This window comes from Takifugu rubripes, chromosome 21, assembly GCF_901000725.2.
Source record: "Takifugu rubripes chromosome 21, fTakRub1.2, whole genome shotgun sequence".
In the NCBI taxonomy this organism is placed as follows: domain Eukaryota; kingdom Metazoa; phylum Chordata; class Actinopteri; order Tetraodontiformes; family Tetraodontidae; genus Takifugu; species Takifugu rubripes.
The window spans coordinates 9,555,022-9,581,971 of record NC_042305.1 but is presented as its reverse complement, the minus strand read 5'-3'; the positions used below and the strand labels follow the sequence as shown (position 1 = coordinate 9,581,971).

The 26,950-nt window shown below is 47.3% G+C and overlaps 1 protein-coding gene and 3 long non-coding RNA genes across 14 annotated transcripts; 1 reads left to right on the top strand and 3 right to left on the bottom strand.

The window, feature by feature from the left end:
- Nucleotides 1–746: 746 nt before the first annotated feature.
- On the top strand, nt 747–26,576 carry citb (citron rho-interacting serine/threonine kinase b). Of its 7 annotated transcripts, XM_029829940.1 has the most exons (41): nt 747–2,104; nt 5,544–5,636; nt 6,586–6,729; nt 6,861–6,980; nt 10,133–10,303; nt 10,387–10,440; nt 10,516–10,569; nt 10,885–11,025; nt 11,882–12,007; nt 12,640–12,735; nt 12,984–13,100; nt 13,276–13,385; nt 13,520–13,694; nt 13,860–14,057; nt 14,135–14,188; nt 15,685–15,882; nt 17,166–17,359; nt 17,791–17,926; nt 18,010–18,114; nt 18,300–18,440; nt 18,741–18,860; nt 18,990–19,239; nt 19,326–19,481; nt 19,627–19,650; nt 20,417–20,581; nt 20,655–20,835; nt 21,001–21,089; nt 21,351–21,455; nt 21,829–21,998; nt 22,289–22,333; nt 23,021–23,101; nt 23,179–23,314; nt 23,399–23,538; nt 23,609–23,701; nt 23,783–23,891; nt 23,982–24,110; nt 24,175–24,255; nt 24,333–24,411; nt 24,487–24,660; nt 25,226–25,517; nt 26,020–26,576. In XM_029829940.1, the coding sequence occupies exons 2-41, from the start codon at nt 5,628–5,630 to the stop codon at nt 26,041–26,043; spliced, it is 4,986 nt and encodes a 1,661-aa protein (XP_029685800.1). In that variant the 5' UTR covers nt 747–2,104; nt 5,544–5,627; the 3' UTR covers nt 26,044–26,576. The 7 variants fall into 7 exon arrangements, with proteins under 7 accessions (XP_029685800.1, XP_029685798.1, XP_029685797.1 ...); XM_029829938.1 differs by lacking the exons at nt 747–2,104; nt 5,544–5,636 and having other exon boundaries at nt 6,415–6,729; nt 18,753–18,860; XM_029829937.1 differs by lacking the exons at nt 747–2,104; nt 5,544–5,636 and having other exon boundaries at nt 6,415–6,729.
- LOC115247624 (uncharacterized) lies at nt 2,111–18,757 on the bottom strand. Of its 3 annotated transcripts, XR_003886675.1 has the most exons (9): nt 18,495–18,745; nt 18,135–18,392; nt 16,925–17,336; nt 15,697–15,864; nt 7,675–7,885; nt 7,070–7,178; nt 6,794–6,959; nt 6,559–6,710; nt 2,111–2,506 (listed from the first exon to the last, which is right to left on the bottom strand). It is a non-coding gene; the product is annotated as an uncharacterized lncRNA (long non-coding RNA). The 3 variants fall into 3 exon arrangements; XR_003886676.1 differs by lacking the exons at nt 2,111–2,506; nt 7,070–7,178 and adding an exon at nt 6,347–6,481 and having other exon boundaries at nt 18,495–18,757; XR_003886677.1 differs by lacking the exons at nt 7,070–7,178; nt 18,135–18,392; nt 18,495–18,745 and adding an exon at nt 17,445–17,794 and having other exon boundaries at nt 16,925–17,333.
- On the bottom strand, nt 10,160–13,384 carry LOC115247625 (uncharacterized). Its single transcript, XR_003886678.1, has 4 exons — nt 12,873–13,384; nt 12,620–12,716; nt 11,880–12,519; nt 10,160–10,274 (listed from the first exon to the last, which is right to left on the bottom strand). It is a non-coding gene; the product is annotated as an uncharacterized lncRNA (long non-coding RNA).
- LOC115247623 (uncharacterized) lies at nt 20,676–23,010 on the bottom strand. Of its 3 annotated transcripts, none has more exons than XR_003886673.1 (4): nt 22,371–23,010; nt 22,116–22,292; nt 21,800–22,048; nt 20,676–20,809 (listed from the first exon to the last, which is right to left on the bottom strand). It is a non-coding gene; the product is annotated as an uncharacterized lncRNA (long non-coding RNA). The 3 variants fall into 3 exon arrangements; XR_003886674.1 differs by having other exon boundaries at nt 21,800–22,029; XR_003886672.1 differs by lacking the exon at nt 22,116–22,292 and having other exon boundaries at nt 22,371–23,008.
- Nucleotides 26,577–26,950: the final 374 nt, after the last annotated feature.

Here is a 26,950-nt window from a genome sequence, read left to right as displayed (position 1 = left end):
GTTAAAATGAGCCTCCTGCTGTCTGTATCAAACTGTCACATCATCGAACATTCCGGTGCAGGCAGTTTTGCAGCCAATATCGATGCAGGCTCTATTTTACTTATGTAACATCCTTCCTTTGTAGCCAGCCCCGATTCTGCCTTATTTTAAAGAGCAGATGCATGTTATGTAACCAAACACAGGCCTTCAAAGCACTAGATCGCAGTATTTCTCAGTCAGAACACTCATTCGTACTCATTCAACGTGTCAGAATATGTGAATATGTCGATGTTCTATCTCTAGCCAGCAGGGGGCAGTGTTGGACACAGAAAACGAAGTTCTGTCTCCTCAGAGCTTCGGTTTCATAACAACTATATATATATTTATATATTAAAAAAACAACCTCTGAGAAATAACAGCACCATCCTTGCAGAGTAAAGATACAAATTCCGAATAAAGTCATCCAGTGCAAAGCTTTGGTTTGTTCATCTGGGATCAGCGTTAAAGTCATACAGTACCTTGTTGCTAGGAAACATCAGCACAAGAGCCAAAGCGCGGCATCACTGAAAGTACAACACTTTTCACAAGCAACATAATGTAGGCATTTTTCCTGCACCAAAGAGGACTGGTAGAACTTATTTAAATAATGAAATAAGACAGATTCATTAAAAGGCACAATGATGTTTTGGATTTGAAACTTTTTTTCTTTTTATTAATTATTCATTAATCTTGAATTGACAAGACAACTGTCTTCATTTCTTGTCCTTGACTGACTAAGTGACACCTCCAACCTCTCCCTCCCGGGGTTTTTTACATGACTTCCATCAGTCAGACAGGTGTGAAAGCATCGTTAACAACCACACAGAGAAAAGAATGTCTTCTTTCTGTCCCTGTCTGGCACTGCTTACTGTGACAACACTGTCACCCTCTGAGCATGTAGTTCCTTCTGCTGGATGATGTGGTGCTGCAGTCCAGATCGCTTTCTGCCATCTGTGTGTGTGTGTGTGTGTGTGTGTGTGTGTGTGTGTGTGTGTGGGTGTGTGTGCATGTGTGTACCTCACAGTGACGTGTCCCCTGACTTGGATTAACATAAAAATCAGAAATCTGAGGTGATGCTGGCAGCCTGTGACAGACACTGGGGACCTTGTTAAGCTGTGACAGGACAGTAACATCACACTCTTCTCTTGTGAACTCTGAGCTTTGACTTTTGCCATTTCCTGAAATTGTGTGTCCCAGTTTGAGTTAAAGACAAGCCGAAAGTGACATTTCAAATCTCTGACTCGAATATCTATAAAGATCATTACTATCACAGTCTTTGCAGACTCTACATTGATTATAACATTTTGCAAATCACATTGGTTTACTGCTATAAATTCATAAGAAAACATGTTTTATTTACATAAACTCCTTTTTTTTGCTGTTCCTGTTTACATGCAGATGAAAGCAGCAAATCTGCACCCTGCCAGTAATTAGACTGCACCTCAGCTGTCACCTAAAGGTGCAGCGGGGGGGTCGTTTTGTCTGGTCAGTAATGAGCCGCAGCCACATGGGAGCGAGCTGCATTTCACCACCAGGCCACTTTTAAACGCTGCACCTGACGAGGGTGATCAGTAAAGACTGCTGCAGTGTGGAGAGAGGAGAGGTGGAGGAATAGTTCAGGGTGGATAACTGACAAGACGGAAGGAGAGAGGAGGAGGAGGGAGGGAGGGAGGGAGGGAGGGAGGGAGGGATGGTGAAAGCTCTTCTGTCTCTTCAGTAAATGATCTGCTGAAATTCTCCACAATCCCATTTCTCCCTAATCTTGTATGAGAGCAGTCCTCCGTTCACCCTCTATTCTCCTGCTCCGTCTCTCCATCAGCAGTGATCTCCAGTTGTTCCTGCTGCCTCACAGTGATCTCTCTCTCTCTCTCTCTCCATCCCTTCCTCTCTCCCTCCCCACTCCTCTCTCCCTCCCTCTCTCTCTCCCCTATGAGGATGCCATCCCTGAATCTGATGAACCAGCGAAGTGCTGATTCTGGCTGGTGGCTTCCCAGGGAGACCCCACATGAACGGGCTAACTGGACGAGGTGGTGCCACGTCTGAGGAGTTTGGCAGAGACCCCAGCAGCTGCTGCAGCAGCCTCTCAGTGAGTACTGGAACTTCCTCCTTTGGAAGAGGAGGAAGTGGCCGAGTGTGACGAGTTGGCGGTCTTTATTTCCCTCTCGTCTGATCCGGCTGTTGCATGGATGGATTGATGGGTGTTTGTGCCGCTGTGGATGGAGCCGGAGGAGCTCGCGCAGCAGCAGCAGCTGTGCAGGAGTGAGCGCTGTTTTTGGTCACGACACTGAAATCCTGCGTTTGTCTTCACTGCTACACTTACTTGGCTCCTGCGCTCACAATCACTCCCTGCTGGGTTTCTGCGTCTTCATCACGTGTGCTTCTGTTTGCAATCAGGCAGAAAGTTCATCGGAACGTCTGTCGTGAGGGGATTTTCCCGAATCTTCTCGCGGCAGAAGTTGGGGGTTGAGATTAGGTCCAGAGGAAAAGGCTGAATTTACAAAGAGTGACAAAACGCCTGTGGTTGGAGGGAAGTATCTCTATGGTAACAGCAGCCTTTGCCAAGCATATAGGAAAGAGGTGAAGGAAGCTTCTTACTGCTGCCTGTTCCCCTGGATCAGCAGCACCAACGGAACCAAAAGTGAGCCAGTAGAAAAGCAGTCGCAGACAAATGTGATTTTAGTCCATATTAACATTTAAAGCAACTGGAGCATGTGAGTTGGTTTAAATTATGTGGAGTAAGAAAACCTGCATGCAAACCTCCGGAAGTGTTCATGTAATCACTGTAGCCTAAAAACGTCATTAATATATAATTTACTACTAAAAACAATTGATATGTTTATATATTATTATTATTTAAAATAGATTTCAGTACTTGTTTTAATCTTCAGCTTATCAGATATCAGGACATTAATATTGTTGCTGTATCTGGAAACCAACTAATGTTTGAGTAATACGTAATATGTTTGATTTTAGGGATTTGGGATGTTTTGCAGTTGCTCTTGACATTCAACTGCAGGAAACACGTGCTGGTTCTGCAGTTTGCAGCAATAATGTCGAGGCTCTACTGCGCGAAACCCACGAGTGTCACTTTCCCAGAAGCCCCATTGAGAACGCTGCTCCTCTAATTTATTGGAATTGGTGATATAATAGCGTTGTGATACTGTCAACCTGATCACAGGACCGGGGAGGGTTTCTCTCCCAGTCTTTAAAAGATCAATACAATGATCAAAAACTCTTTCTTTGATGGATGAAGCACAGCCACGATGTAGCCTTTTGGAATATAGTTTAAACAGTAGCATGTAATAATATAAGACTTTAGGACATTACTGCTTTATATCTAGAGCAAACCTGTTTATACAGAACAAAAAGTCAGATTCTATTCGTGAGCACTTAGTTTAAACTTCAAATCCTGCGATGTTTTGCAGGAAACTGTTAAACTGCTGCACTAGTCGGAGCACGAGCCCCCCCCCCCCCCCCCCCCCCCACCCCACCCCATCTTTGTTGCTTGAGCGTGGTATCGCTAATTGGTTGCCATGGCGATAAAATGTACCCAGAGACTGAAGGTTGACAGCAGTGGGGCGGAGATGGGACGGCGATTGTGCCCCGTTGGAGGAGAATCTGTGCCACTGGGCTCCAGCAACAGGTCTGATTCACTGCTGCCTACAGGCCACACAGTTCCAGCGGCCCTGCTTCACCCTGCAGACTGGATGTAGAGCAACACCATGACTGGGATGCAACCTCTATCCACTCTCCTCCTCTTCAACAGCTCTGACTCACTGCCCAGCTCACATTATTCAACCCACGAGAAAGAGCTCCTCGACTGAGTTGGGAGCCAATGTTCCTCAGTGAAATGTTACCACTTGGCTCTTGATGAGCTCTCATAAACTCGTGGTATTTATGGAACATTGGTGATTGCGGCCACTGTCATTTCATTGTTTGCACCCGGTGGAGGACGTTTTACAGGTGGGCAGCGTTTCAGCAGGGAGAATTCAACCGCAGACGGACCAGCCGAGCGGCTCCAGGAGCTGTTAAAATGTAAAAATAATCAGAATCTCCTTCTCGAGCTCGTTATTGCCGAGGAGGAGCCCAGATGCTGCCTGTCAGCGAGCGTATTTAGGAGGACGACCAGAATCGAGATCCATACGTGCCCTCGTGCTAGGTGGCACCACATGCTACTGAGAGTAGATACAAAACACTGTGATTTGGATCATCTCCAGCAGCCATCTTCTGCTCCTTCTTATCCAGAGCTGGGTTGCAGGGAGGACAGGTCTCCACCTTCAGCAACCACCCAGCTCACATGGCACCTGACCCCCTCAGCCCCTCTCATGGGCGGTGAGCCCATGTGAAGATGAGCCCACATACCTAATTCGGGCTGGGCTTCGTGGGTGCTGACCTGACCACCAGGCTTGTAGGTCAATGGTTTTGCTCATCTTAATGGGTTCTTTTGAGGCCATCTTAGTGTGGTTCCTCACCTATGACCCGTTTGCCTTGGGTGGCCCCACCAGGGCCCAGCGAGCTACAACTTGGGGAGAAGGAGTTTAATTAACACTTATTCTGAATTTATCTGACAACAAAAAAGCAAATGTACCATTAATTTTTTTTGTTTAAATTTTCAGTTCTTGGAGGGAACAAACAGAACCTTATATAACGTTCATAAATAATCGATAATGTTGAAAGGTCCTGTTTATGTTTCTGGAAATATTTGCAGCAGGACGTAACCTTATGTTGAGCGCCATCAGAGACGCCAGTCGTACCACCACTACACGTATGAGCCACCTGCTCCTGCATCTCGCCGCGGCAAAGCGACGTGACACCATCTGGATAAATGTTATGCAGTTCCCCAGAACCTCCAATCCTTTGATGACCCCTCAAGCAAAGGGAAAATAGCCACTTTTGGGCCCCCCCGGCTCATATGTCACACAATGGCTCCTTCCTGTTAGTCACAGACATTCAGCATACAACATTAAAAGCGGGAACTGGGCCGCACGCGTGTAACTGTAGGGAAGAGTGGGAGGTGAACCTCGGCTTTTTATAGACGCTCTGCCTCTGTCGCTCATTCCGCTGCCTGCTTCTGGATCACAAAAGCTGCCAAATATATCCAGTGGTGGTAAAAGAGACTGCGAGTGAACACGAGCGCGCTATTTATAGCCTCTGAGCTTGAACAACGGCACAGACGTGGTCAGCGCAGTGCGAACGCCTTATGCTGAATCTGTTTGCTCATGTTTATATGAACCGTAACAGCACTGACTTGTGTGTGTGTGTAACGTGGTACATAAGGTGTACGATGAGTCATCAGGAGCGTGTCTCATTTCCAGTTTAAAGACCTTTTCCTATTTTCTGGTAAAGATTTAGATAGTAAATGAAGTAAATCATAAGGGATAAATCGAAAAAAAGCCATCTGCACAGGATGAGTTGAGTGTTTTACATAAGAGGGTTGAGTCAGCCTGAGAGGCTGTGCATAGAGTCTGTTTATTCTTATGGTCCCCCCCCCCATCCCTCGATATCAATTCTAATTTCTCCTGCAGAGTCGAGACTGCATCCATCAACATCTCCAGATAAGCGGCTCCCGTCGATAAACACCAGTGAGAACAGAGCGCTGCCACTGGACAATGTCACAGGTATTACTTTTCACATGGTGAGAACTCTCCTTGCAGAAACAGACTGATGCAGCCATCTTGTCGCTTTGCCTGCTGTGGCCGAGCTGGTGCGCTGTTGTGTGTTGTTGTACGTGCTACATAGTGAGGACCAGGGTGTGCTGTTCTCCTACCAAGTGAGGACATTTTCAAAACTTCCAAAGTTAAGGTTAGAATTGGGTTTGGGTTAGTGTTGGGCTGTGTGTGTGTGTGTGTGTGTGTGTATGAATATCATGTGCATGTCATTGATGCCATCTTTCTTCAACAACTCTTTTACAGGATGTAATATGTTTGATGGTTCCCCTCAATTCCAGTTTTGTGCCACAGAAACGAGTTTATATATTTGATCTTCACCATATGTACATTTATTTCAAATATACCTCCATTGGGTTAAACATGTTCTTTTTAAAATCCCTGTCCAATCAGTAGCCGCCATATAAATTAGCAACAAACCTGCTAACGTGCTGGGTCAGTTTCTAGTGTTAGCGAAGGAGCGAAGGAGGAGTTAAAGCCATCAGATCCCAACAGTGTGGTGGATTTTGTGATACCCTTGGATCTGCGAATACTGCTGACTCTGTTGTTACTGGCTACACGCTGTGGCACCGTGTCGCTGCAGGCGTGTGTCTGCATTCAGACTCTGCGTTTGTGTTTTCATGCAAAAAAACAGACTATTTATCTGATACAAAGTACTGATACTGTGCTGCAAGTCCTGTTGTGTCTCTGGTCTCCAGCAGGCTTCTGGCCCGCTAATGTTGTAATTGCATCATCCACTACCAGTGACATGCAACATCCTTCCAAGTGCAGACTTGTTTGGACCTCGGATGTTGAAACTTGACACCGTGGAAACAAATCCGATCAGATCGCATCTATTATCTGAAATGCAGATTAATTGAGGATGCTAATTTACCGGTCCATGCCATGTCCTCATTTGCAGGTCGAGCAGGAAATCTCTCTTGTCCAGAGGAAGATGTCTGACCTCGAGTCAGTGTTGCAACAGAAGGACATTGAGCTGAAGGCCTCCGAGACCCAGCGGACCATCCTGGAACAAGACCTGGCGACCTACATCACAGAATGTAGTGTAAGTAGGTTTATAGATGGAATGATCACCTGACCTCTTGTAAATATACCTTTTATTGACTCACAATGTGTGTTATAATGACAGTTCAATGTGCTCTTCCACTAACTAGAACCCTTTTTGTTTCCCCTCAGAGTCTGAAGCGCAGCTTGGAGCAGGCCCGGATGGAGGTTTCACAGGAAGATGATAAAGCGCTGCAACTGCTGCACGACATCCGGGAGCAGAGCAACAAGCTGCAGGAGATCAAAGAGCAGGTTTGGACATCGTTTGTGCTACGACAAACACCAACATTATATGTGAGAAGGATTCCAAAACGGTCAGTGGGGGGGGGGGGGCAGCTCACCAGGACCGAGTGTGTGGGGGCGCCCGCGTCACTTAGATGGGGAAGTGATGCTGAGGTCCGTGCACGCGCTGCAGGGATGCAGCCAGCGTAACGCTAAACTCCCACAGGCCTGCAGGTGCTGTATTTATACCAATTATGGTCACTTTATAGTGACAAGCTTATTCCAATAAATGTTAAACGTGTTCCAAAACCGCACCAGGAGCATTTACAACATATTTTTTTCACGGCCGTTTGCAAGAAATCTGTGTTTTAGCCGAAAGCTGCGGCCGTTCGGTGCCTCTGTATAAAAATATCTGCACGGGCGAGTACATTCACAGTATTCACATCCTGAGAGGCCGGAATTAAATGTGATGACTGTGGCATGTGATCACTTTTGAGGAGCAACACCTCATGATGGATATTTCGCCATCTGTGAGCATTAAGATGCTGCAGTTGCAGTTTACCAGTCGGGGCAGGTAGAGAACATAAAAATCATCTTTCTGGCATTTGGGACTTTTTTTTTTTTTTATTAGAAAAGCAACCTGTTTCATCAGCCTACACTAGTGCTGGTTACCAAGCACTGAATACATTGTGCAATGGTTGCCATGGTGACGAGGGCTATATACCTACAAGTGAAGAGAGCACCGAATGCAGTGGGCAGGCTGTCGTGATGAGGTGCTCGGCCTCAGCTCAGGACGTTCGAGCATTCAAACGTGAGGGTGATGTGACGGGAAAATGCCGTTGGCGATAAAATGTAGTCCTGCATGGCAACAAGGCTGAGCACAGAGCCGCGCACCCTGAGAGCGTCTTTGGTGCTGCAGGAACTTTCCAGGGGGTCTGAGAGAGAGAATGATAATGATGTCCGTCACCTCTGCACATCTGTCACATCTGCCTATCAGATCCCGACATCTGTCAGAGTTTGATAAAATCCTCTTTTCTTCGTCTGTGAGACATTCTGACTGTCGAGGATCCATCTTTTCTACAGCCTTTCTGTGTAAATATCAGCATGTTAAGTGGCTGAACCTGGATAAACGAGTGTGACACTTTTACGTCCTGCTCCACACAACAACTATGAAGTCCTGGGTGAGGGTTGATATTTGTAGTTACTAAATCCACACAATCGTCTCCAGATAAAAGGCAGAACATGATTTACAGAGTTGTAAATGACACAATAACAGATTTAATGTTTGATTTGTTTTCTGCTGGCCTGTTTTTTCTTCTTCTAATGGTACTGTTGTGTTATTGATGATTTTATGGTTGTTAACTTTGATGGGAAGGAGCAGGTTGCCCGATGTATTTACATTCACATCCACATCAATTAAACGTTCGGTGGAATTCCACAAAAGAATCTGTAGATTTGGAGAGAAAACAAATGTTTAGGATTCACTATCTAATGTAGGATCCATGATTTATCCCTCCTGGCTGATCGATAAAGACAAAAACAAAGCCTGTGATGGAGGTTTTCACATTTTAGTTTTTGGTTGAGGCAGAGATATTCTCAGATTCAGAAGCAAACAGGTTTAATAAAGTGAAACGTTTATCATCGCCTAAAAAGTGTGAGAGCGTAATGGAAAACTTTGGTCTGCATCCTCTGTGTGCATATCTGCGTACGGCCGTGGATGCTTCCACTCTGTGTTCCCGTTGGTGCCTCTCAGCAGGCTATTTACGCCGGCTTAATCCAGCATTTCATCTTGAAAAGCATCCGTCTCCCACGCCGTGTGGTAGGACTGCGGCGTTTATCGTTTTAATGCGGGAGGCTCGCAGTGCTGCGAGATAGATTTCACAGGGCCAATAAAAGCCGTAGACGTTTAAAAAAAGATATAATTTAGCCTCAAGCATGTGCACAGAACAATCGTATGACGTATAAGCAGGAACAAGGTGCAAACTAACGTGATGACACAGCAGTATGATGTGAATATTTAGCTTTATTCCTCCTGGTTGTGTTTTAGACCCTCAGGGGAGCCGTTGCAGAAACAAAGTGTTCCCATTAAATGATGTTAGAGGAGGTTTGAATAATTCTTCTGGCCTTTTTTTTTTTTTTAAGTACATCCAACATTAGCATCTGCTATTCTGAAAGAAAGAAAAGCCTGCGGAAATGCTCAGCAGGGCCTTGAATTTTCATTACATTTACTGCTGAATTCCCTCAGTTTTCATCTTCCTACACAGAGGAAGGGTTGAATCTGCAAAATGCTGCGTCTACTGTAAGTGCGGCTGAAAAAAGAAGTCATGGTCAGCTGATACTTTCAGCTAAAATGATTCATAGATGCACACAATGGGTTTTTTTTAACCCGTGAACATTTGCTTGTCCTCATCCATCCAATTAACCCTGGTTCCAGTTCAGATTCATTAGTTTCAGCATCATTCGTGCCATGTCTGAATTCATGTACCTACGCTTGTCCTGATACCTGTCAGCTGGATGCAGACTGCTGCTGCTTCCTGTTAGCCCGATAGATGCGCTGATGTGCCCCGAAAACCTATGAGGGAATTAATGCGACTGTGACTAATTAATATGTAACTGGCATTAAGTGAGTCTGGCTGTTTACCCAGGGTTAGGGTTAGTTAGGGTTTATTTTGTGGATACGCCGTATTGGAAACTGGAGGCTGATGCTGGGACCAGTAACAGGGCTGGTCCTGGGTTTTATGTTGACATGTTAGAACTGCAGTCTGGATCCTGACAAATGACGTGCACGAGGATCAAGTAAAAGTGGGAAATTCTTCTCTGAATGGTTAAATCAGCAGCTCGACTTTAAGAAACCAATTCAAACCGTTTGACTCGACTTTGCTGGGGTGAAAACACGGCTACCAAAGATGCCTTAGCTTTTTACGTTTACACAAACAACAAAGTAAACATTGTGTTACATTTTCTAAATTTTAGCTGCACCATTGAAAGTGCAGCCTTAATTGTAGACGGAGTCAAGTTAAATGGATTAAGTGCTCCAAAGTAGCCATGATTTGAGGAGAGTGGCTCTTGTTTCAGGAAGGTCTTGACAGTTTCTACTCAATTATGCAGAAAGTGCTCGTGTTTTCGTCAGACTGGAAATCTTCTCGGCTATTTTTACTTTATTTTACGATACTTGCTCTCAGGAGTACCATGCACAGCTGGAGGAGATGCGGGTGTCCATCAGGCAGCTGGAGGAGGACCTGTCTGCTGCTCGCCGCCGTAGCGACCTGTACGAGGCTGAGCTGAAGGAGTCTCGACAGACTGGCGAGGAGCTGAAGAGGAAGGCTGCAGATTACCAGCACAGGATACAGAAGGTCAAAGTGAAACTGTGCAGTTCAAAAAACTTTGCTTAGATACCAGATTCTGAAATCTGACATCAGCGCATTTCTCCTCTCAGGCCAAAGAACAAGGAAAATCAGAAGCAGAAGACATGATGTCCAAGTTCGAGCAGGTATAGTTTGTAAAATAAAGTCAGAATGGATGGTGGATGTCGGGTATAAAGTCTCTTCTTGTGCTTCTTTTCCAGACTAATGCTGAGCAGCAGACAAAGATCCAGGATCTCCAAGAAAAGCTTAGCAAGGTAGACCGGATTTGTGACTGAGGGATGTTACCACATGCTAGACCTTCAGACGAATCTCTCTCCTCTCACAAAAATGCTGTCTGTAAAGACTAGCGTTGCTGCGTAATTATCAGCAATTAAACAGCTCATTAGTGAAGATGGTTTCATCGTGATCGTTTGAGATCCCACGACGGGCTGATATTGATCTTCCTTTCCTGGCTCGCGCTGTAGACGTCTGCTCGCTGATAACATTTGCATTTTGTAACAAACACCAGAGTCTGATTAGCTATAAATAAGACCTGATCATACCTGTCTTGTTTTTCCGTCCTGCCTCAGTCACTAAAGGGAAGCACAGAGGCAACAGACCTCCTTCAGAGTATGAAGGTGGCTAAAGAGCGTCTGGAGCGAGATCTGGAGCGGCTACAGAACAAGGAGGACTCCAGCGACAGTCTGCGCAGGCGCCTCCGGGAGACTGAGGTAGCAGCCGTAGCCCGAGTGCAGCATATATAATGCAAGTTCTGGCCCAGTTTCCCGTCATCGGTCCGGGTTTTATGTAGTCTGTGTTGCTGTGACATGTCAAACCTCTTTGCATAAGACGTGGCTCATGTGGCTTGTCTCTGCTGAGCTCAGAGGACCCATATGCTCCCTTGTAGACAGATTTTTACACCTTCCAGGGAACACTTGAGCTGTGATGTCATAACATGTCCCATAGCCTGAATACTGGCACGTCTGTTCAGAATTTCAAAACCGAAGACACTTGTGTGATTTTTATGCACATAAACACCTGGTGACGTGCACACCCAAGCATATAGACAGGTAAACAGGATACTTATATAACCTGCCTGGGATGTTCCCAAACACGTACAGGAGATAATCTGGCTGGCTCCTCCAGCAGATGATTCTATTCTGTGCACCACATCCAAGAGAACGAGGTGGCCTGATTGATGGGCTGCCCGTCTTCTGAGCATTTCACACAAAACATCTCGAGATTTGAAAATATTGACTGCAAATAGTGGAAGCAGTGATGAGACTCGCTCGGCTCACAAGCTTTGGAAAACAGCGAATCTGAATAAACTGTAAAATGGGCTCTCAGGAACCATTACGAAGAACCAGAATTAATGAGAGCTAAACACTGCAGAAGTGGATCACTAATACTTTAAGTGGAAGATGTGTGCCGTCAGCTCTCTCTTGGAGTGTAAATATTTCATTAGCATTTATTCTTTATTGACAGTGATGTCCATAAATCAACATTAGTGATCTTTTGGATTGAGGCTAAATTTCACAGAATGAAAGAGCGTCTCGATAATTCTGTGAGTGTGTCTCTGACGTACAGGATGGCAGGAAGACTCTGGAGAACCAGGTGAAAAGGTTGGAGATTGTAGAGCGCCGGGAGATTAAACTGAAAGACGAGATCCAGAGCAAGACCCAGCAGATCCAGCAGATGGCCGATAAGATCCTGGTAAGACCCCTGTCACAAGTGTCGGGGCTCTGAAATACTCAGAGGAGGTGTGAGATAAACACATCGCATTGTCATCACTGCAGAGGCTGTGCCATTTTATATAATAAATCACAGTTATGGTTTAATAGCTTCGCAGATGATCTATCAGCTGGCACAAACTGTGCTACACCCACACGCACTTTTCTTTACCTGGGAGACGTGGGCACGTACGACAACAGGAGGGTAACAATGAGCGCCGCTCGTTATGATTCATATCGTCCAAACATGTTGATCACATCATGCGTCCTGCAGAGGTCCACTCAGCCACAGCAGGTCAAAATGTCTGTGTGGGCAGCTAACGGGTCACAGCCATTACTGCGTGTAGTTTAGCAAAGGTAGTTTTTTTGCATTTGTGCAAACTCCCTTTCTTATTCAGCGTCAGCGGAGCTTCGGGGAGAGACAAATACCTTTCACCTGCATTTAAAATCTTTGGTTCCAGGGGGATTTTGGGTCATAGAAGAAAAACACCAGCGCTGATTGTAGCAGATTTACAATAAAACAGAAATGAATGGATTTCAATGTAATTGAACTGTCCAAAGACTGCTTAATTAATTTTTTAAATCAAAAACTCACAGGCATCTATTTTTATCCAGGGGCTGGAAGAAAATCTGCGAGAGACCCAAGCTACGGCGCAGCGCTTGGAGACTCACCTGAAGCAGAAGGAGAAGCTCTACGAAGACAAGATAAAGGTTACATTTAAGAACTACTTACTGCTGTTTGATAAAAACAAACGTCCAACATTTTCATTTGCTTCAGGGTCACAGCAGCTATTGAACCATCAACTGTCTGGCTGTTTAAACTAGGACCTGTCTTATCAAGGACCTACGTCGCTGTAGCAGGATACGTGGCGGACGTGTGTCTGACCTATAGCGAACCACCGTAGCAATCCTGCATCCTGTTACTGATGTCCCAGTTTTGGTTGCTTTGGTCTGAGCAGGTGCTGGAGGCCCAGATGAAGGCGGATATGGCCGATAAAGAGATGCTGGAGTCCAGTCAGAGCAAATATGAGGAGGAGGTGCGGGAGAAGTGCAGCATCATCAGCGAGCAGAAGGCGGTGAGGACTGAGCAGATTGGTGACAGCACTATTTATGGAATCTTTTAAAGTGTATCACACTGACATAGATTGTGTTTGGACCAGTCTGGGCTTTATTATTGTGTGAGTAAGAGATGCAGTTTGGAGACGGAAAAGCTATGATCAAGGGGTAATCTTGCCTCTAATTTCTGGCCAGACCATAAATGCTATGGACTCAAAGATGAACAGTCTAGAACAGAGAATTTCTGAGCTGTCAGAGGCCAACAAGCTTGCAGCCAACAGCAGCATCTACACCCAGAAGAACATGTGAGTGCATCCAACATCACGACTTTGTAACATGATGAAGGTTCAGAACGAGTTTTTTTTTGTTGCCGTTATCCTGTAGAGGTATACAGTCCCAGAATAGCGCATACTTGATTAAATAAGTGGGTTCTTGGCAGGAAAGCCCAAGAGGAGATGATCTCCGAGCTTCGCCAGCAGAAGTTCTACTTGGAGTCGCAGGCTGGCAAACTGGAGGCCCAGAACGCCAAACTGGAGGAGCATCTGGAGAAAATGAGTCAGCAGGAACAGAGCAATAAGAGCCGAGTGTTGGAGCTGGAAACGAGGCTCCGAGAGGTGAGGAGACTTTCTCCTTGATTTGCTCTTCTCCTTTGTACGGTAACAAGACCACACTCTTAATCTCAGTTTGAGCCAAAAAAGGGTTCTCGAAACCAATTTCCTCCGACTGGCGGCAGGTGCAAGTGTCTTCAAGTCACTTCACCTTCCTGTCTCCAATCCCAGATTGGCCTGGAGCACGAGGAGCAGAAGCTGGAGATCAAGCGTCAGGTCACAGAGGTGACGCTGTCGCTCCAGGAGCGCGAGTCCCAGATCAGCAACCTGCAGGCAGCTCGCCACGCTCTGGAGAGCCAGCTGCAGCGGGCCAAGACCGAGCTGGAGGAAACCACAGCAGAGGCTGAGGAGGAGATCACCGTGCTCCGAGTGAGGCAGAGAGAAGCCGCGCTTGTGTGTTACCTAATCCGGGCGCTAAAATCCCTCCCTTTGCGTCTCCGCAACAGGCACACAGAGATGAGATCCAGCGCAAGTACGATGCCCTGAGAGACAGCTGCGCGGTGAGCTTCGTGCCATCTCCTCTCACTCTTCCAGAAATAAACAGCCGTTGTGGGGTTTAACAGCTGCTGACTCATCCCAAATCATCACACTGTACCCATACATTTAGTCCACGTGCACCAGAGTGTGCACAGGCGCTCCACAGTCCACAGCAAAGGGTGGGTTTGGCAGATGTCTGGGAGGACCTGTACCATTTAAAGGTTGTTTTGCACTGTTAGGTCTAAAGGAATCTCCCCAGTGTGAAGGGATTCGCTCAGCCTGACAACTGGAAGGGCAGGAGGAGACAACGATAACCCAGAGTGACAGTTAAATGAGAATACGGCAAATCCCTTAGGGAAGGAAAAAAGACCACCCTTAACACCGGAGTCCTCATCAGTTAGCTGCTCCAGTGCCATGAAAAATATAATAAAGCTCATTCGTTTGGCTACATAAGCCCCGTCCTGACAAATGAGCAGTGATTATTCTAATGCTTTGATTTGGTCACTATTGCACTCTGCTTCTCAGCACATCTCCAAATTCACATCGTTTCGATCAACACAGAGACCAGCATGGCCTACTTTTAAAGATCCTCCCACTTGCAAACTGTTCTGAGATGTCCATGAATTCAGCTGCCAGTCTTCAGGCAAAGAGCCAAATTTAGGGACACACACAGCCTGTAATACCGGAACCAAAGAGGACCCTTTTCCATTAAGAACACAGTCGGAATTTTGAAAAACAGAATTTTTCTGCATGGACGTCAGCAGGGCCGGATTAACAGTACTGGATCATCCACACACTTTTTTTTTTTTCCAAATATCTAAACAGTCAGAAACAGGCTTGAGTAAGTTGGTTTTATTTAGCCATCTGCTATAGTTTGAGTCGACCCTTTACTGGTGCGTGTATCCAAAATAACCCCCCCAAAAACTGGTGGGCTGTATTCTTTGCTTTAATTTTAGAAGTTGTTGGACTTTAGTGAGCCTTCTGCTCGCAGTATGGCCGCAGACCTCTCAAATAACATTTAACAAATTGCATTTAGCAGCGTTGAGGACGTGAAGCCCCGGATGCTATTTAGGTCTGCAAGTTTCCTCGTAGATGGAGATGATAACCAGCAGAGTGAACACAGAGATCAGCACAGTTTGCTGTCCTGGATGCTGACCCGCTGCTGTCGGCTTCCTGGCTCAGGTGCACCAGAAACATCCAGAACTGACGGCTTTTCCCGTATTTATTTAGAGCTTTGTGTCTCAATGAAATCCTGTGCTGAGTAAGTCAAGACCAGAGTGTCCATACCCACAGGGTTTATAGCTGACAATATTTCTCTAGATCAATAATCTGGCTGTCTGCATCAAATAAAGAAATCCGTTTAGACTGTTTCCAATTTTCAGAGACAGGTGAGGAATTAAAAATTCCTTTTTAGACCTCTTTGCAGTCAGAATGTCAAGGAAAGGTGAGCCTTTTGAGAGTGTCGCACTCCCCGCACGTCCTTGTGGCGATTCTCCCGTGACCTCTCGATCTCTTGCAGGTGATCACTGACCTGGAGGAGCAGCTGACCACGCTGTCTCAGGAGAACGCCGAACTGAACCGTCAGAACTTCTACCTGTCAAAGCAGCTGGACGAGGCTTCGGATGAAAGAGAGGACCGGCTGCAGCTGGGCCAGGACGTGGACAGGCTGCGGCGGGAGGTCGCCGACCGGGAAATGCACCTAAACAACCAGAAGCAGGTACATGAGAGCCCATGGGCACATTTATCTGTTTTTAGACCCTCTTTGATGTGTCTGGTGCCAAAACATGAATCTGTTGTGACATTAGTCGCCGCCAGTCGGTTGAGTCTATGATACTCCAGAGTCATATCGCAGCAGCTCCCTCTTTAAAATGACTCAGAATTCATCTGTGAAAGTCTCTCTGCCCTAAATTTACTCTACGCCGCCATGAGCTAGTAGTTCTTCAAAACTGCTTTCACAAAGGAGGCGCTGATATTCAAATTAAACTTCAGGAGTAAAGCAATTAGGTAATCATTTGTCTGTTGGCTGTAGTCGGTCTCTGCCGGCCTCCCACTCAAAGCCAGGCAGACAGCTAGTCGAAATCTCCTCGATACCTTTGACAGGTGACCTCGACATCTCTATCCAGTGTTAAGTGTACAACAGGCAGCAGGAACCTTGGGAATATTGTGCTGTGCGCCATGTTCTGAATGCATTGAGAGTGTGCACGGAGGCTGCGCGCTGTGCACGGCCCCTGTGGGAGGATACGTGTGTGGGTGTCTAGCAGCGCTCTCAGTCCTGGTGGTTGTGTAACCGGCGATGGAAATCATAGACGAGGGATGGGTGGCGTGTGGGAGGGATGTGTCATCCCGATCACTCCCAGGTCGTGTCAGCTGTGCAAGCGTTGGACTTCAGAGGGCTGTGGTGGTGCAGCAGCTACAGTGCAGGCTAAATTTGTCTCTGGGAGCTTTGTCTAAGGACATGAGGCGCAGTCTTTGTGTGGGCACCATGAATAACACAGGGGAAAAACAAGGTTTTTTGGTCCAAATGCAAAAGTAAACAGCACCACGTAAGTACTGATGCCGATAGGAACAGGAGATTTGACGCCTTTCGCCTCTAAATTGTGAGCAAGCGATGTGCAAAGATGACTGAATGTACAGCTAATAGCTTGGCTCAAGTACTAATGAGAGTCTGAAAGCTCAGCACCGTCGGTTTTCATTCTAAACCCCCGTGTTTGTTGCACCCTCAAAGTTTAATCACGTTCGGTTGGTTTTGCTTGAAATACCTGAGGAGAACCACAGGGTGCAGAAGTGTTTTCTGTTTGAACGCCACCCAGAGCAGAGCAGCTGCGTCATTTTTGGACATTTCAACATGTTTTTGCTCTCAAGGCATCAAACGATGAAGCTTGTTGGGTGGTGGCGTAAGCTCCAGGTGGATGACATAAGAAGAAACTCCTCCAGCATCACTGCTGCTGTTCACTCTTCCTGGCTTTTCTTGCACATTTGATGTTTCTCATCCGATACTAGAACCTTGAGACACTGAAGACCACATGCACCATGTTGGAGGAGCAAGTTCTGGAGTTGGAGACGCTGAACGATGAGCTGCTGGAGAAGGAGAGGCAGTGGGAGGCCTGGAGGGTGACGCTGGAGGATGAGAAGAGCCAGGCTGAGAGGAGGACCAGGGAGGTCCAGAGGCTGCTGGACACAGAGAAACAAAGCAGGTTAATCCCTCAGCTTCGGTTCATAAGAGATCCACCACTGTTTTTGTAGCTATTTTGAATATGGACAGTTGTGATCCATACATACTGAGAGGAAGTAGAGATGCTCTTGTTGCTTCTTCATCACCTTTTGAGATAATTATGACTTTCTTTTCCTTCCACAACAACTTATTTTTGGTGCAAATGTTGCTTTCGCGATGGATGTGTCTCATTGCTGCCCACACACACCAGGTTTAGGCATATTCTGCAGAGATTGTCCAAGGGTATTCTGGGAAATCTGAAATTATTTTCTGAGTTGGTGTAGGCAGGTGCTGGAATCTGGGTAAACTGTTGGGGTTTTTAAACTGTTTCATAAAGCTGCGTTTTGTAATCTAATGTCTTTTTTTCTGCAAGTGGTGGGAAATAAATAGCGTCCACTGGTTTCTGTTCTTCAGACTTCGGGCGGAGCAGCGCAGTTCTGAGTCACGTCAGGCTGTGGAACAGGCCGTTAAAGAGCACAAGACTGAGATCCTGGCCCTGCAGCAGGCCCTCAAGGACCAGAAGCTTAAAGCTGAGAGCCTCGCCGACACCGTGAGCGTTTCTGCAACAGTCGTTATTTTACTTCTCGCGGTGAGCAGATGTTACAGCAGCACCTTCCTGCATTCTGCTATTAGCTGAACGATCTGGAGAAGAAGCACGCCATGCTGGAGATGAACGCTCGCAGTCTGCAGCAAAAGCTTGAGAGCGAGAGGGACCTGAAGCAGAGGCTGCTGGAAGAGGTACGCTCGGGCCTTCTCACATAGGTTTCTGTCCCGAGACTGCAGCGCGTAATCGCACATCAACCGAAGAGTCGCGGCGGTGAAAGCTGCCGGGAGGTTTGGCTGCCGCAAAGCCATCGATTGTAGCGAAACGGGAGGCGTCGAGGTCGGAGATGCTGACGTAACGGCTGCCGTTGCCTCCACAGCAAGAGAAGCTGCAGCAGCAGATGGATGCCCAGAAGACGCACATCTTCCGTCTGACCCAGGGGCTGCAGGAAGCTCTGGATCAGACTGACCTGCTGAAGACGGAAAGAACGGACCTGGAATATCAGCTGGAGAACATCCAGGTGCTGCTAGCTGCACACACACACACACACACACACACACACTCTCTCACATACCTGCTAATGAGCATCCACAGATAAAAACACTCAGATGAGGGGGAATCACAGTCACTTCATGTACATGTGCTGGACTGGGATGAAAACTGCTACTGGCAGCCTGTTTCTGCATCTCTGTTCCGTCAGTCTGTTTTTAATAGACACAGAAACACCCCCCACCTCCTCCCCATTTGTGTCCCTGTCAGTTTTTCTGTGTGAAATGAAGTACTTGAGGAGAAATTCATGGCAGTAGTGATGTTCACTTAGCTCCACCTGCAGGCTGTGTACTCCCATGAGAAGGTGAAAATGGAGGGGACCATCACCCAGCAGACCAAGCTCATAGACTTCCTACAGTCCCAGGCTCACGGTGGCTCCAAAAAGAAAAAGGTGACATCACCCACAACCGAAAAATGTGTTTAAAATAACAAGTTTGATCTTTCTTATCTGCCATCTTTCTGTGAGCTTTAAGGCCGCACAAATGAAATGATCAATGACTGTGATCTCTCGGTGTCTCAGGGTCTGTTTGGGCGACGTCGGGAGGATCTGCTGGCCGCCATGGCTGCACAGGCCCAGGGTCAGGGTCAGGGTCAGGGTCAGGGTCAGGGTCAGAGCCCAGGTCAGGTGTCCCCAGTTCCGCCCATCCAGCCTGTGCCCCTGCAGTACAGCGACATGAAGGCGGCTCTGGACAAAGAACGCGCTCGCTGCTCGGAGCTGGAGGACGCGCTGCAGAAGATGAGAGCGGAGCTGCGATCTCTGAGAGAGGAAGGCGAGACTGCTCTGCTTCTCTCCTTTCAACAAGAGTTTTCATCATCAATAAGATGGTTCGTTAATCAGAAATTCCTCCGACCACAGCGCTCCAGTATAAGGACGCCAGTAACCCGACTAACTCGGCCACAGCACGCCAGCAGATGATCATGTCATCCATCAAGTCTCCTGAGCACCAGCAGGGCCCGACCAGCCTGGCCCCCTCCAACTCTGGCCGCCGGAAAGAGGCCGCAACACCCGAAGGTGAGTGAAGGTCCTCTGCTGAGGTTTTCCTCTCTGACTCGACACTGGTGTAGGATTTTATCTGCTTCAACAAACTGGCCACACATGTAAATATCACTCCCTGTGTGAAGCTCTTACTATCCTTTTTCTTTCACACACCTTTCAGAGAGGAGGAGGGTCACTTTCGAAAGTAAGTTTATCCAAACTCGTGGTTTCTGCAGCTTGGTCTCTTTCCTCTCGTCACGCGTCACTTCATCCATATTCTCGAAAGTCCAGATTTTAGAAGCTGTGCACGTTTTTGTATCACAGGAGTGATAGTGCGAGGAGCCTTCGCCTCGTCTGTGCACAGCTTTAGAAATCTGCAGCATTTTATCTAAGTTGCTGAAGCTTACCTTATCTGATTTGCAGAACTTTTGACCACACCTGACCTGCGCATCATACATGGACACAGATGTTACGCGTGACAAACGCTGCGTTGCCAAGAAACGCTGTTCCAACAAACCTTAAAGGCATCATCAGTTCAAGGCACCAGTTTCGCTCCATTAATGTTCAGAACAAAGGCTGGAACACTTAAAGAGCAAATAAATCTTCCAAAACTATTAATCATCAGTCTAATAAGTGAGCTGACAAGAGGTCAACATGAAATTACCCAGTTTCCCTACTAATGAGCATATATATCAATCTGAGGATGCGTAGTTCTCAAAGAAAGGTGGACACACACTGCGGCGGTGGTGCTGACTGGATAATGCCTTTAGAATGCAACAGCGTGGGCACAAGCAAAGGGATCGATTCAATCAATGCTCTTTTCAGGCCTCTTTTGTTTTTCCAGACTTTAGCTCCTCATGCATTTTGCTAAACATCCTTAACTTTTGGAAGCCATGTTCTGCGACAGGTTTGGCATGGTGCTGCTGAGGTCTGATGCAGCTGTTCTGACTGTCTTCTCTGACCGCCTTCAGAGTACAGCCGTCGCTTGAAGGACAGTCAGAGAGACAGGGAACGAGACAGGGGGGTGCACCAGAACACCGCTCACCGCTTCACGGTGGGGCTCAACATGAGAGCTGCAAAGTGCACCGTGTGCCTGGATACCGTGCACTTTGGTCGCCAAGCCGCCACCTGTCTGGGTGAGTTCATGTTATTGTTAATGTGTGTGTGGAAGAATTCTTAATGCTGGAGCAATGTTTTTCCCCTCTTCAGAATGTCACGCTTTGTGTCACCCAAAATGCTCCCCCTGCCTTCCGTCCACGTGCGGGATGTCCAGCGACTGCTCTCTGCATCTGTCCGAGGGTGTGTGTCGGGACAAAATCAGCTCGCCGGGGCAGCAGCTCAAAGAGGCCAGCGGTCACATGCACCTGGAAGGGTGGATGAAGCAGCCCAGGTTAGAGGGAAAACGCATTCATTCACAAAGAAACTTCTTTTATATCTTGTTAATAAGCAATTTCCTGCATTGTAATTTGTTTTACTCTAACACTTTGGCATTTGATTTAGTTTAAACTAATACATTTATGTACTTTATGGTAAAGTGGGTGCTTTTTGTTTGCAGAAATGGGAAACGAGGTCAGGGATGGGAACGCAAGTATGTCATCCTAGACGGGACAAAAGTGTCCATCTACGACATTGAACCCAGAGAAGGTGTGTCATGTTACGCTTGTGTGTTTCTTTACAATGTAACGGATCAATATAATTGCTGATCTGGAGGGTTGGGATCTCGCCAAGCTGTATTAGGATGATAGATTCACAGTCATCAGCTATAGTGCCGTGGATCCGCCAGTAGGGGGCGGTACTCCTGGATTTGTGGAGTTGCTCTTACAGACACATTAAAGAATACAAACTGGGATGTTGAGGCTCGGGGAAACCAGAGGTGTCTTTGCAGCATCTATTCACGTTTTTCAGACTCTGTGAAACCGCTGGAGGAGTTTGAGCTGTGTTTGTCGGACGGTGAGGTGATTGTTTACGGAGCAGTCGGAGCGTCGGAGCTACCCAACACCTCCAAGTCTGGTAAACTTTCCTTCTCTTTCTCCTGCGTGACCAAATCTGCTTTCATGTAATCCATACAGTAATAATAATATTAGCTTCGTGGTGGTTTGGCCCTTTTAACCTTGATGGGGAGCTTTTGGTTGACTTTTAGTCATTTCTCTTCACATCTGAGGTCGGTACTGACCTTGGAACCTCTCTAGTCCCGGTTTAAGAGTACTGATGTTGGCCATCTAGGGTTTTTGAGAAGATATGCTCTAACATTTGCATCCTGACAGTTGTGAACTGTTTCAAACACCCAAAGTGTACTGCTGGGGCTACATGTGAGAGGGAAGGTGTGGCTTAGGTCTAAAGTTGTGTTTCTCTACCTGATTGGATCACTTCTGACTATTGTCAGAGGTTCCATACGTCCTGAAGCTGGAGTCCCGGTGCCACACCCCCTGCTGGCCCGGACAGTCACTCTACTTCTTGGCTCCCAGTTTCCCAGACAAACAGCGCTGGGTGGCCGTCATGGAATCTGTGGTGGCCGCCGGCAGGGCCTCACGGGAGAAAGCTGAAGCTGACGCAGTGAGTATCACCAGAGTGGACAGGTCAGCACCTACAGAACCAGACCATCACTGGTTCCCACAGGCACAAATGAGTGGCGGTAAATCTCACACTGTTCAAAAGCTTTAAGTTGTTTACTTCTGTTTATCGTTAATTGTCCCCCTTCTTCTCTCCCTCTCTCTCTCTCTCTCTCTTTGTCTCTCTGCTCTTTGTTGCTTTTTCATCCCGCCACATTGTATGTCGACTTATACGGGCACGTTTTGTTGATATGACTGTTCTGCCCACTCCGCTGGGTGTCATTGCACACATAGGCTGCTGTGTCCAAAAGACAAATGGTTCTGTCTCCTCTGGTCCAGGTAAAGAGTTACAGAGATACAGACACAAGACACTCACCTGCGTATTTGGCATGCGGTATTGCATGTGTGTGTCACCGTGCTGGTCTTTGCTCTCACCCGGCCTGCTGTGACCACTCCTCACTCTCACTGCGTCTCTGCTGTGTCCCGTAAAATCTCCGTGTTGGTGTGATTCTTTTAATGTTGTTGAAGTCTACCTCCCTGGTTTTATATTTATGTCCTGTCTGATTGTCCTGTCCAGGTGATCAGACGGCGGCGTGTCTCGTCCACTTGTCTGTTGTGGTTTTACCTTTCTGTCACTTCCGTTCACTCTGTAAAGACACAAAAATCGTGACTGTGACTCAGCTCTTGTCACAGTACTGACGCCTTCTGCTGTGTCCTGCCCTTTTGTAGCAGTTCTGGTCAGATTTTCTTCTTTTACCAACAGTTTTTCAGGCCTTAACTTCAGAATCTTTGGGGGGGGATAGACAAAGCCCCCTGGGAAAACATCCGCCACTCTCAGGTCTATTGGTGATGAATAGATGAGTTTGTAGAAGCGTTAATGCTGACACAAATGACCTGACTGAACCCTCCTGGAACCTGTGACCCTGTCCCACATCTGCAGCTCCTTCCTTCTGCTGCCCCCCCCCAAAAACCCCAAACTGCTGCAGTCCTCACCCCTGACCTCTCGCCCTCTCTCTGCTCCTCCAGAAGCTGCTGGGAAACTCTCTGCTGAAGCTGGAGGGAGACGACAGGCTGGACATTAACTGCACCCTCCCCCTCACGGATCAGGTATGGACACGCCCGCCTCCAGCATCGATATTCCAAACGGTTCCATCTTCACCATCTTGCGTCTTCTCGTGCCTCAGATAGTCCTGGTGGGCTCCGAGGAGGGTCTGTACGCTCTAAACGTCATCAAGAACTCTCTGACCCACGTCCCTGGTTTAGGATCTGTCTTTCAGATCCACATCATCAAAGAGCAGGAGAAGCTGCTGATGATCGTCGGTGAGAGAGGCCGCCGTTCGTCTTTGGCGTGAGCGCTTCATCGCCAGCTCCTGAATCTCGTGTGTGTGTGTGTGTGTCCCGCAGGTGACGAGCGAGCGTTGTGTCTGGTGGAGATTAAGAGGGTGAAGCAGACCCTGGCGCAGTCCCACCTGCCCAGCCAGTCGGAGCTGGCCCCCTACATCTTTGAGACGGTGAAAGGCTGCCATCTGTTTGCTGCTGGAAGAGTAGGTGAACCTTCAGCTGACGCCCATCCTGACCTGAAAGCCTTTTCTGACTCCTGCGCTCCCTCTACAGATCGATAACGGGCCGTGCATATGCGCGGCCATGCCTAACAAGATAACCATCCTGCGCTACAACGACAATCTCAACAAATACTGCATTCGCAAGGTGAGGCCGACCTTCATCAGCTGGATCAATACGTGGAACTTTAGTTTTTAAAGCCAACGCACGGCCGATCTCGTCCCCCAGGAGATTGAAACCCTGGAGCCCTGCAGCTGCATCCACCTGACCAGCTACAGCGTCATCATCGGCACCAACAAGTTCTACGAGATCGAGATGAAGCAGTTTGTGCTGGAGGGTGAGAGCGCCGCTCGTTTGTAAGACACGCGCACGCCTGTTGCACCATTTTGTCTCGTTGGACTGAAAACCGCTGGTTCCGACGCCGCAGAGTTCCTGGATAAGAACGACCTGTCGCTGGCCTCGGCCGTGTTCGCCGCGTCCATCCACAGTTTCCCCATCGCCATCATGCAGGTGGCGAGCGTCATGCAGAAGGAGGAGTTCCTGCTCTGTTTTCACGGTGAGTTTTCTCGAGGCGCCAGAACGTTCTCAGGCGTCGTTAACAAGAGTCGTCCCCGCGGCAGAGTTCGGAGTGTTTGTGGACGCGTATGGGAGACGGAGCCGCACCGAGGACATCAAGTGGAGCCGTCTGCCGCTGTCCTTCGGTAAATACGCTCTGAAACATCTCCCTGCTGCATCTTGCGTCCTGCCTACAGTCTGATGCAGCTTTCCTCTGCTGCAGCCTACAGAGAGCCCTACCTGTTCATCACCTACTTCAACTCTCTGGACGTCATTGAGGTTCAAGGACATGTTTCTCTGGGGTGAGACAAACTGGACGCAAATGTAGATTCCAGTTCCTCTCAGTACCTCCCTCCTCTCTTCTTATTTCTTTCCAGAGTCACGGTTCTGGCCCACCTGGACATCCCTAACCCTCGGTACCTGGGCCCCGCCATTTCCTCCGGCGCCATTTACCTGGCCTCCTCCTACCAGAACAAACTGAGGGTCATCTGTTGTAAAGGAAGTCTGATCCGAGAGTCCGGAGAACTGCAGAGGACCGGCTCCAGTCGAGGGTCAGCTCCTGTTCTGTTGACTCAAAACTCATAACAGATGCAGAAATCAAACTTTACTGTGTAGGTGGATTAAAAACACTTGAACGCCAACGAGACATTTTATAGGTCAAAACCGCCCCCTGCTGCTAATAGACGGTTCAAAATTCATATTTACATTAGTTTTAGACGGAAAATTACTAGAATCGATTGCATAAGTAGTGAGATTTACCGTATTTATGTGTGATAATCTTCCCATCATACTAAATTTCTGTGTCAAATTTATAAAACGTTGAAGGAACCAGTTCATGTCGTCCAACAGCGCCCTCTGCTGTATCCATATATGTTCCTGTGGAATATTGGAACCAAAATTACTTTTCTTCTTTTTAGGTCTATTAATGCAAGGATTAGACTCACACTTACATACATAATTATGTATTCCTTTGGTGATTTTCAACTTTCTTAGTTAAGCCCTAGTAACTTCCGTGGCTGCTAGTGATCTTTGCATAAAGTTAAACATTTATAAAATATTCAAACAAATTATATATGCAAATAACACAGCTACCCACCCCTGCTTTGTACTCCGCAGGAGTCCCACCAAGCGCGGCCCCCCCACATACACCGAGCACATCTCCAAGCGGCTGACGTCGGGCCCCGGCAGCCACGACAGCGGGCTGCACCGGGAGCCCAGCACGCCCCACCGTTACCGGGAGGGCCGCACGGAGTTCAGACGGGACAAATCTCCGGCTCGACCGCTGGACAGGGAGAAGTCGCCCGGCAGGATGATCGACAGTCGCAGGGAGAGATCTCCCGGGAGGTTCGGGGACAGCACCCGTCTCCACACCGGGTCCGTCCGAACGCAGCTCGCCCCCGTGAACAAGGTACCGAAGAGGGTTTTAGAGGGGAGGAGGGTTATTTATAGCACACTGTCTTTTCTGTTTAAATTGAATTCAGACACACACTAAATCGGGGTCAACAGCGCCCCCTGCTGCTCGCACTTAAACGCTTAAGTCATTTTAGGTGGACTTCTTTATTTTTATCTTTAATATTTTTACCCAGAATTCCTAGTTACTTTTTTACAATTTAATTTTAAGAGTAATTCTGGAATTGTTCTGCTTCCTGTCATCAAAACAAGGATGGATTTTTGGGGTCTGTGTCAGCAGTTGTGTAAATAGGTGACATTTATATACAGCTGGTTCAGATCAGCTGAGAGTCAGGAGACACTGGTGCTATGTTCTGTTGCCATTAGCAACAGAACAACAGAGCAGCAACAAAGTTTACCTTTGAGTGAGCAAATCGTCAACGGATGGCTGCAGAAATGCTGACACCTGGTTTTTAACCAGTTGAGATCAATTCCTCCATTTTTTTTTTAATGTCTTGCAGGTCTGGGATCAGTCATCTGTGTGAATCTGGTTCTGAATCTGCTGCCTTCTGGTTTGATCCGAGTTCTCTCACGCACACACATGCACACGCACACACACATGCTCACATGTCAGGCTGTGTTTGCCCTGTTGCTGTACATACTGCACTCTTCAGTTAGCAGTCGTGCTCGGGGTGACGCCTCCCGCGGCGAATCCTCTTCTGATCCGTTTGCTCGGTTGGGCTGTTGATCAAATCCTTTCTAAAGATTCTCTAATAGTTGTATATATCGCTGTCTGAGTTTTTATAGACAAAGGGAATAGTCGGCCGGCAGAGCCATGTCTATTTTTTTTAAAAAACGAGTTTCTAGAGAAGTTGCCGGGAGATTAACGTCGCTGTAACTTGGCATCGAAAATACGAGTCTTTGTTTCTTCAGAAGGTGGCGAAAACCCACAATGGCGAAGAGGTCGGAGGAGACGACACTTTGCTCATCAGATGAGATCAAATCTGATCGATGGTTCTATTGACACACGTCTGGTCGTACTTTGTAAAACCAGTTCTAAAAAAAATCGTTTTCCTTTTTTCTGGGTGTTCTCGTGTTTTTCGAAGACTTAAGCTCCTCTGATGCTCAGCTTACTCTTCCACCAACGCTGCTGCTGCTGATTATGGTACAAACGTCCTGTTTCTGTGCGCTGGTGTGAAGTCTAGTAACGTCAGGGGTCGTCACTTTCTTTTGTATCGTTTCTCGGAGCCGGTACGACCAGCTCCGTTCCAGCATGAGCGGCACTTTTCTCCTCCTCGATGCTCTCGGTTATTTTATTTTCCTGTTGTTGATTTCGATGTTGGACAGTAACTTGAGACTTTTCTTGGTTTTTAGAGCTGTATACAAGTACATGCATTAAACTTGATTCAAATGTCTCTTCTCGTCTTCTTTCTATCTTTACTGAGACCAGAG

Bases quoted from the DNA above. Each gene is read 5' to 3' on its own strand.
- citb (XM_029829937.1), top strand. From the start codon at position 6,547: ATGCTAATTTACCGGTCCATGCCATGTCCTCATTTGCAGGTCGAGCAG. The intron at 15,883-17,165 runs GTACATGAGAGC...ATCCGATACTAG, and splicing joins ACCTAAACAACCAGAAGCAG to AACCTTGAGACACTGAAGAC. The intron at 24,256-24,332 runs GTAAATACGCTC...CCTCTGCTGCAG, and splicing joins CCGTCTGCCGCTGTCCTTCG to CCTACAGAGAGCCCTACCTG.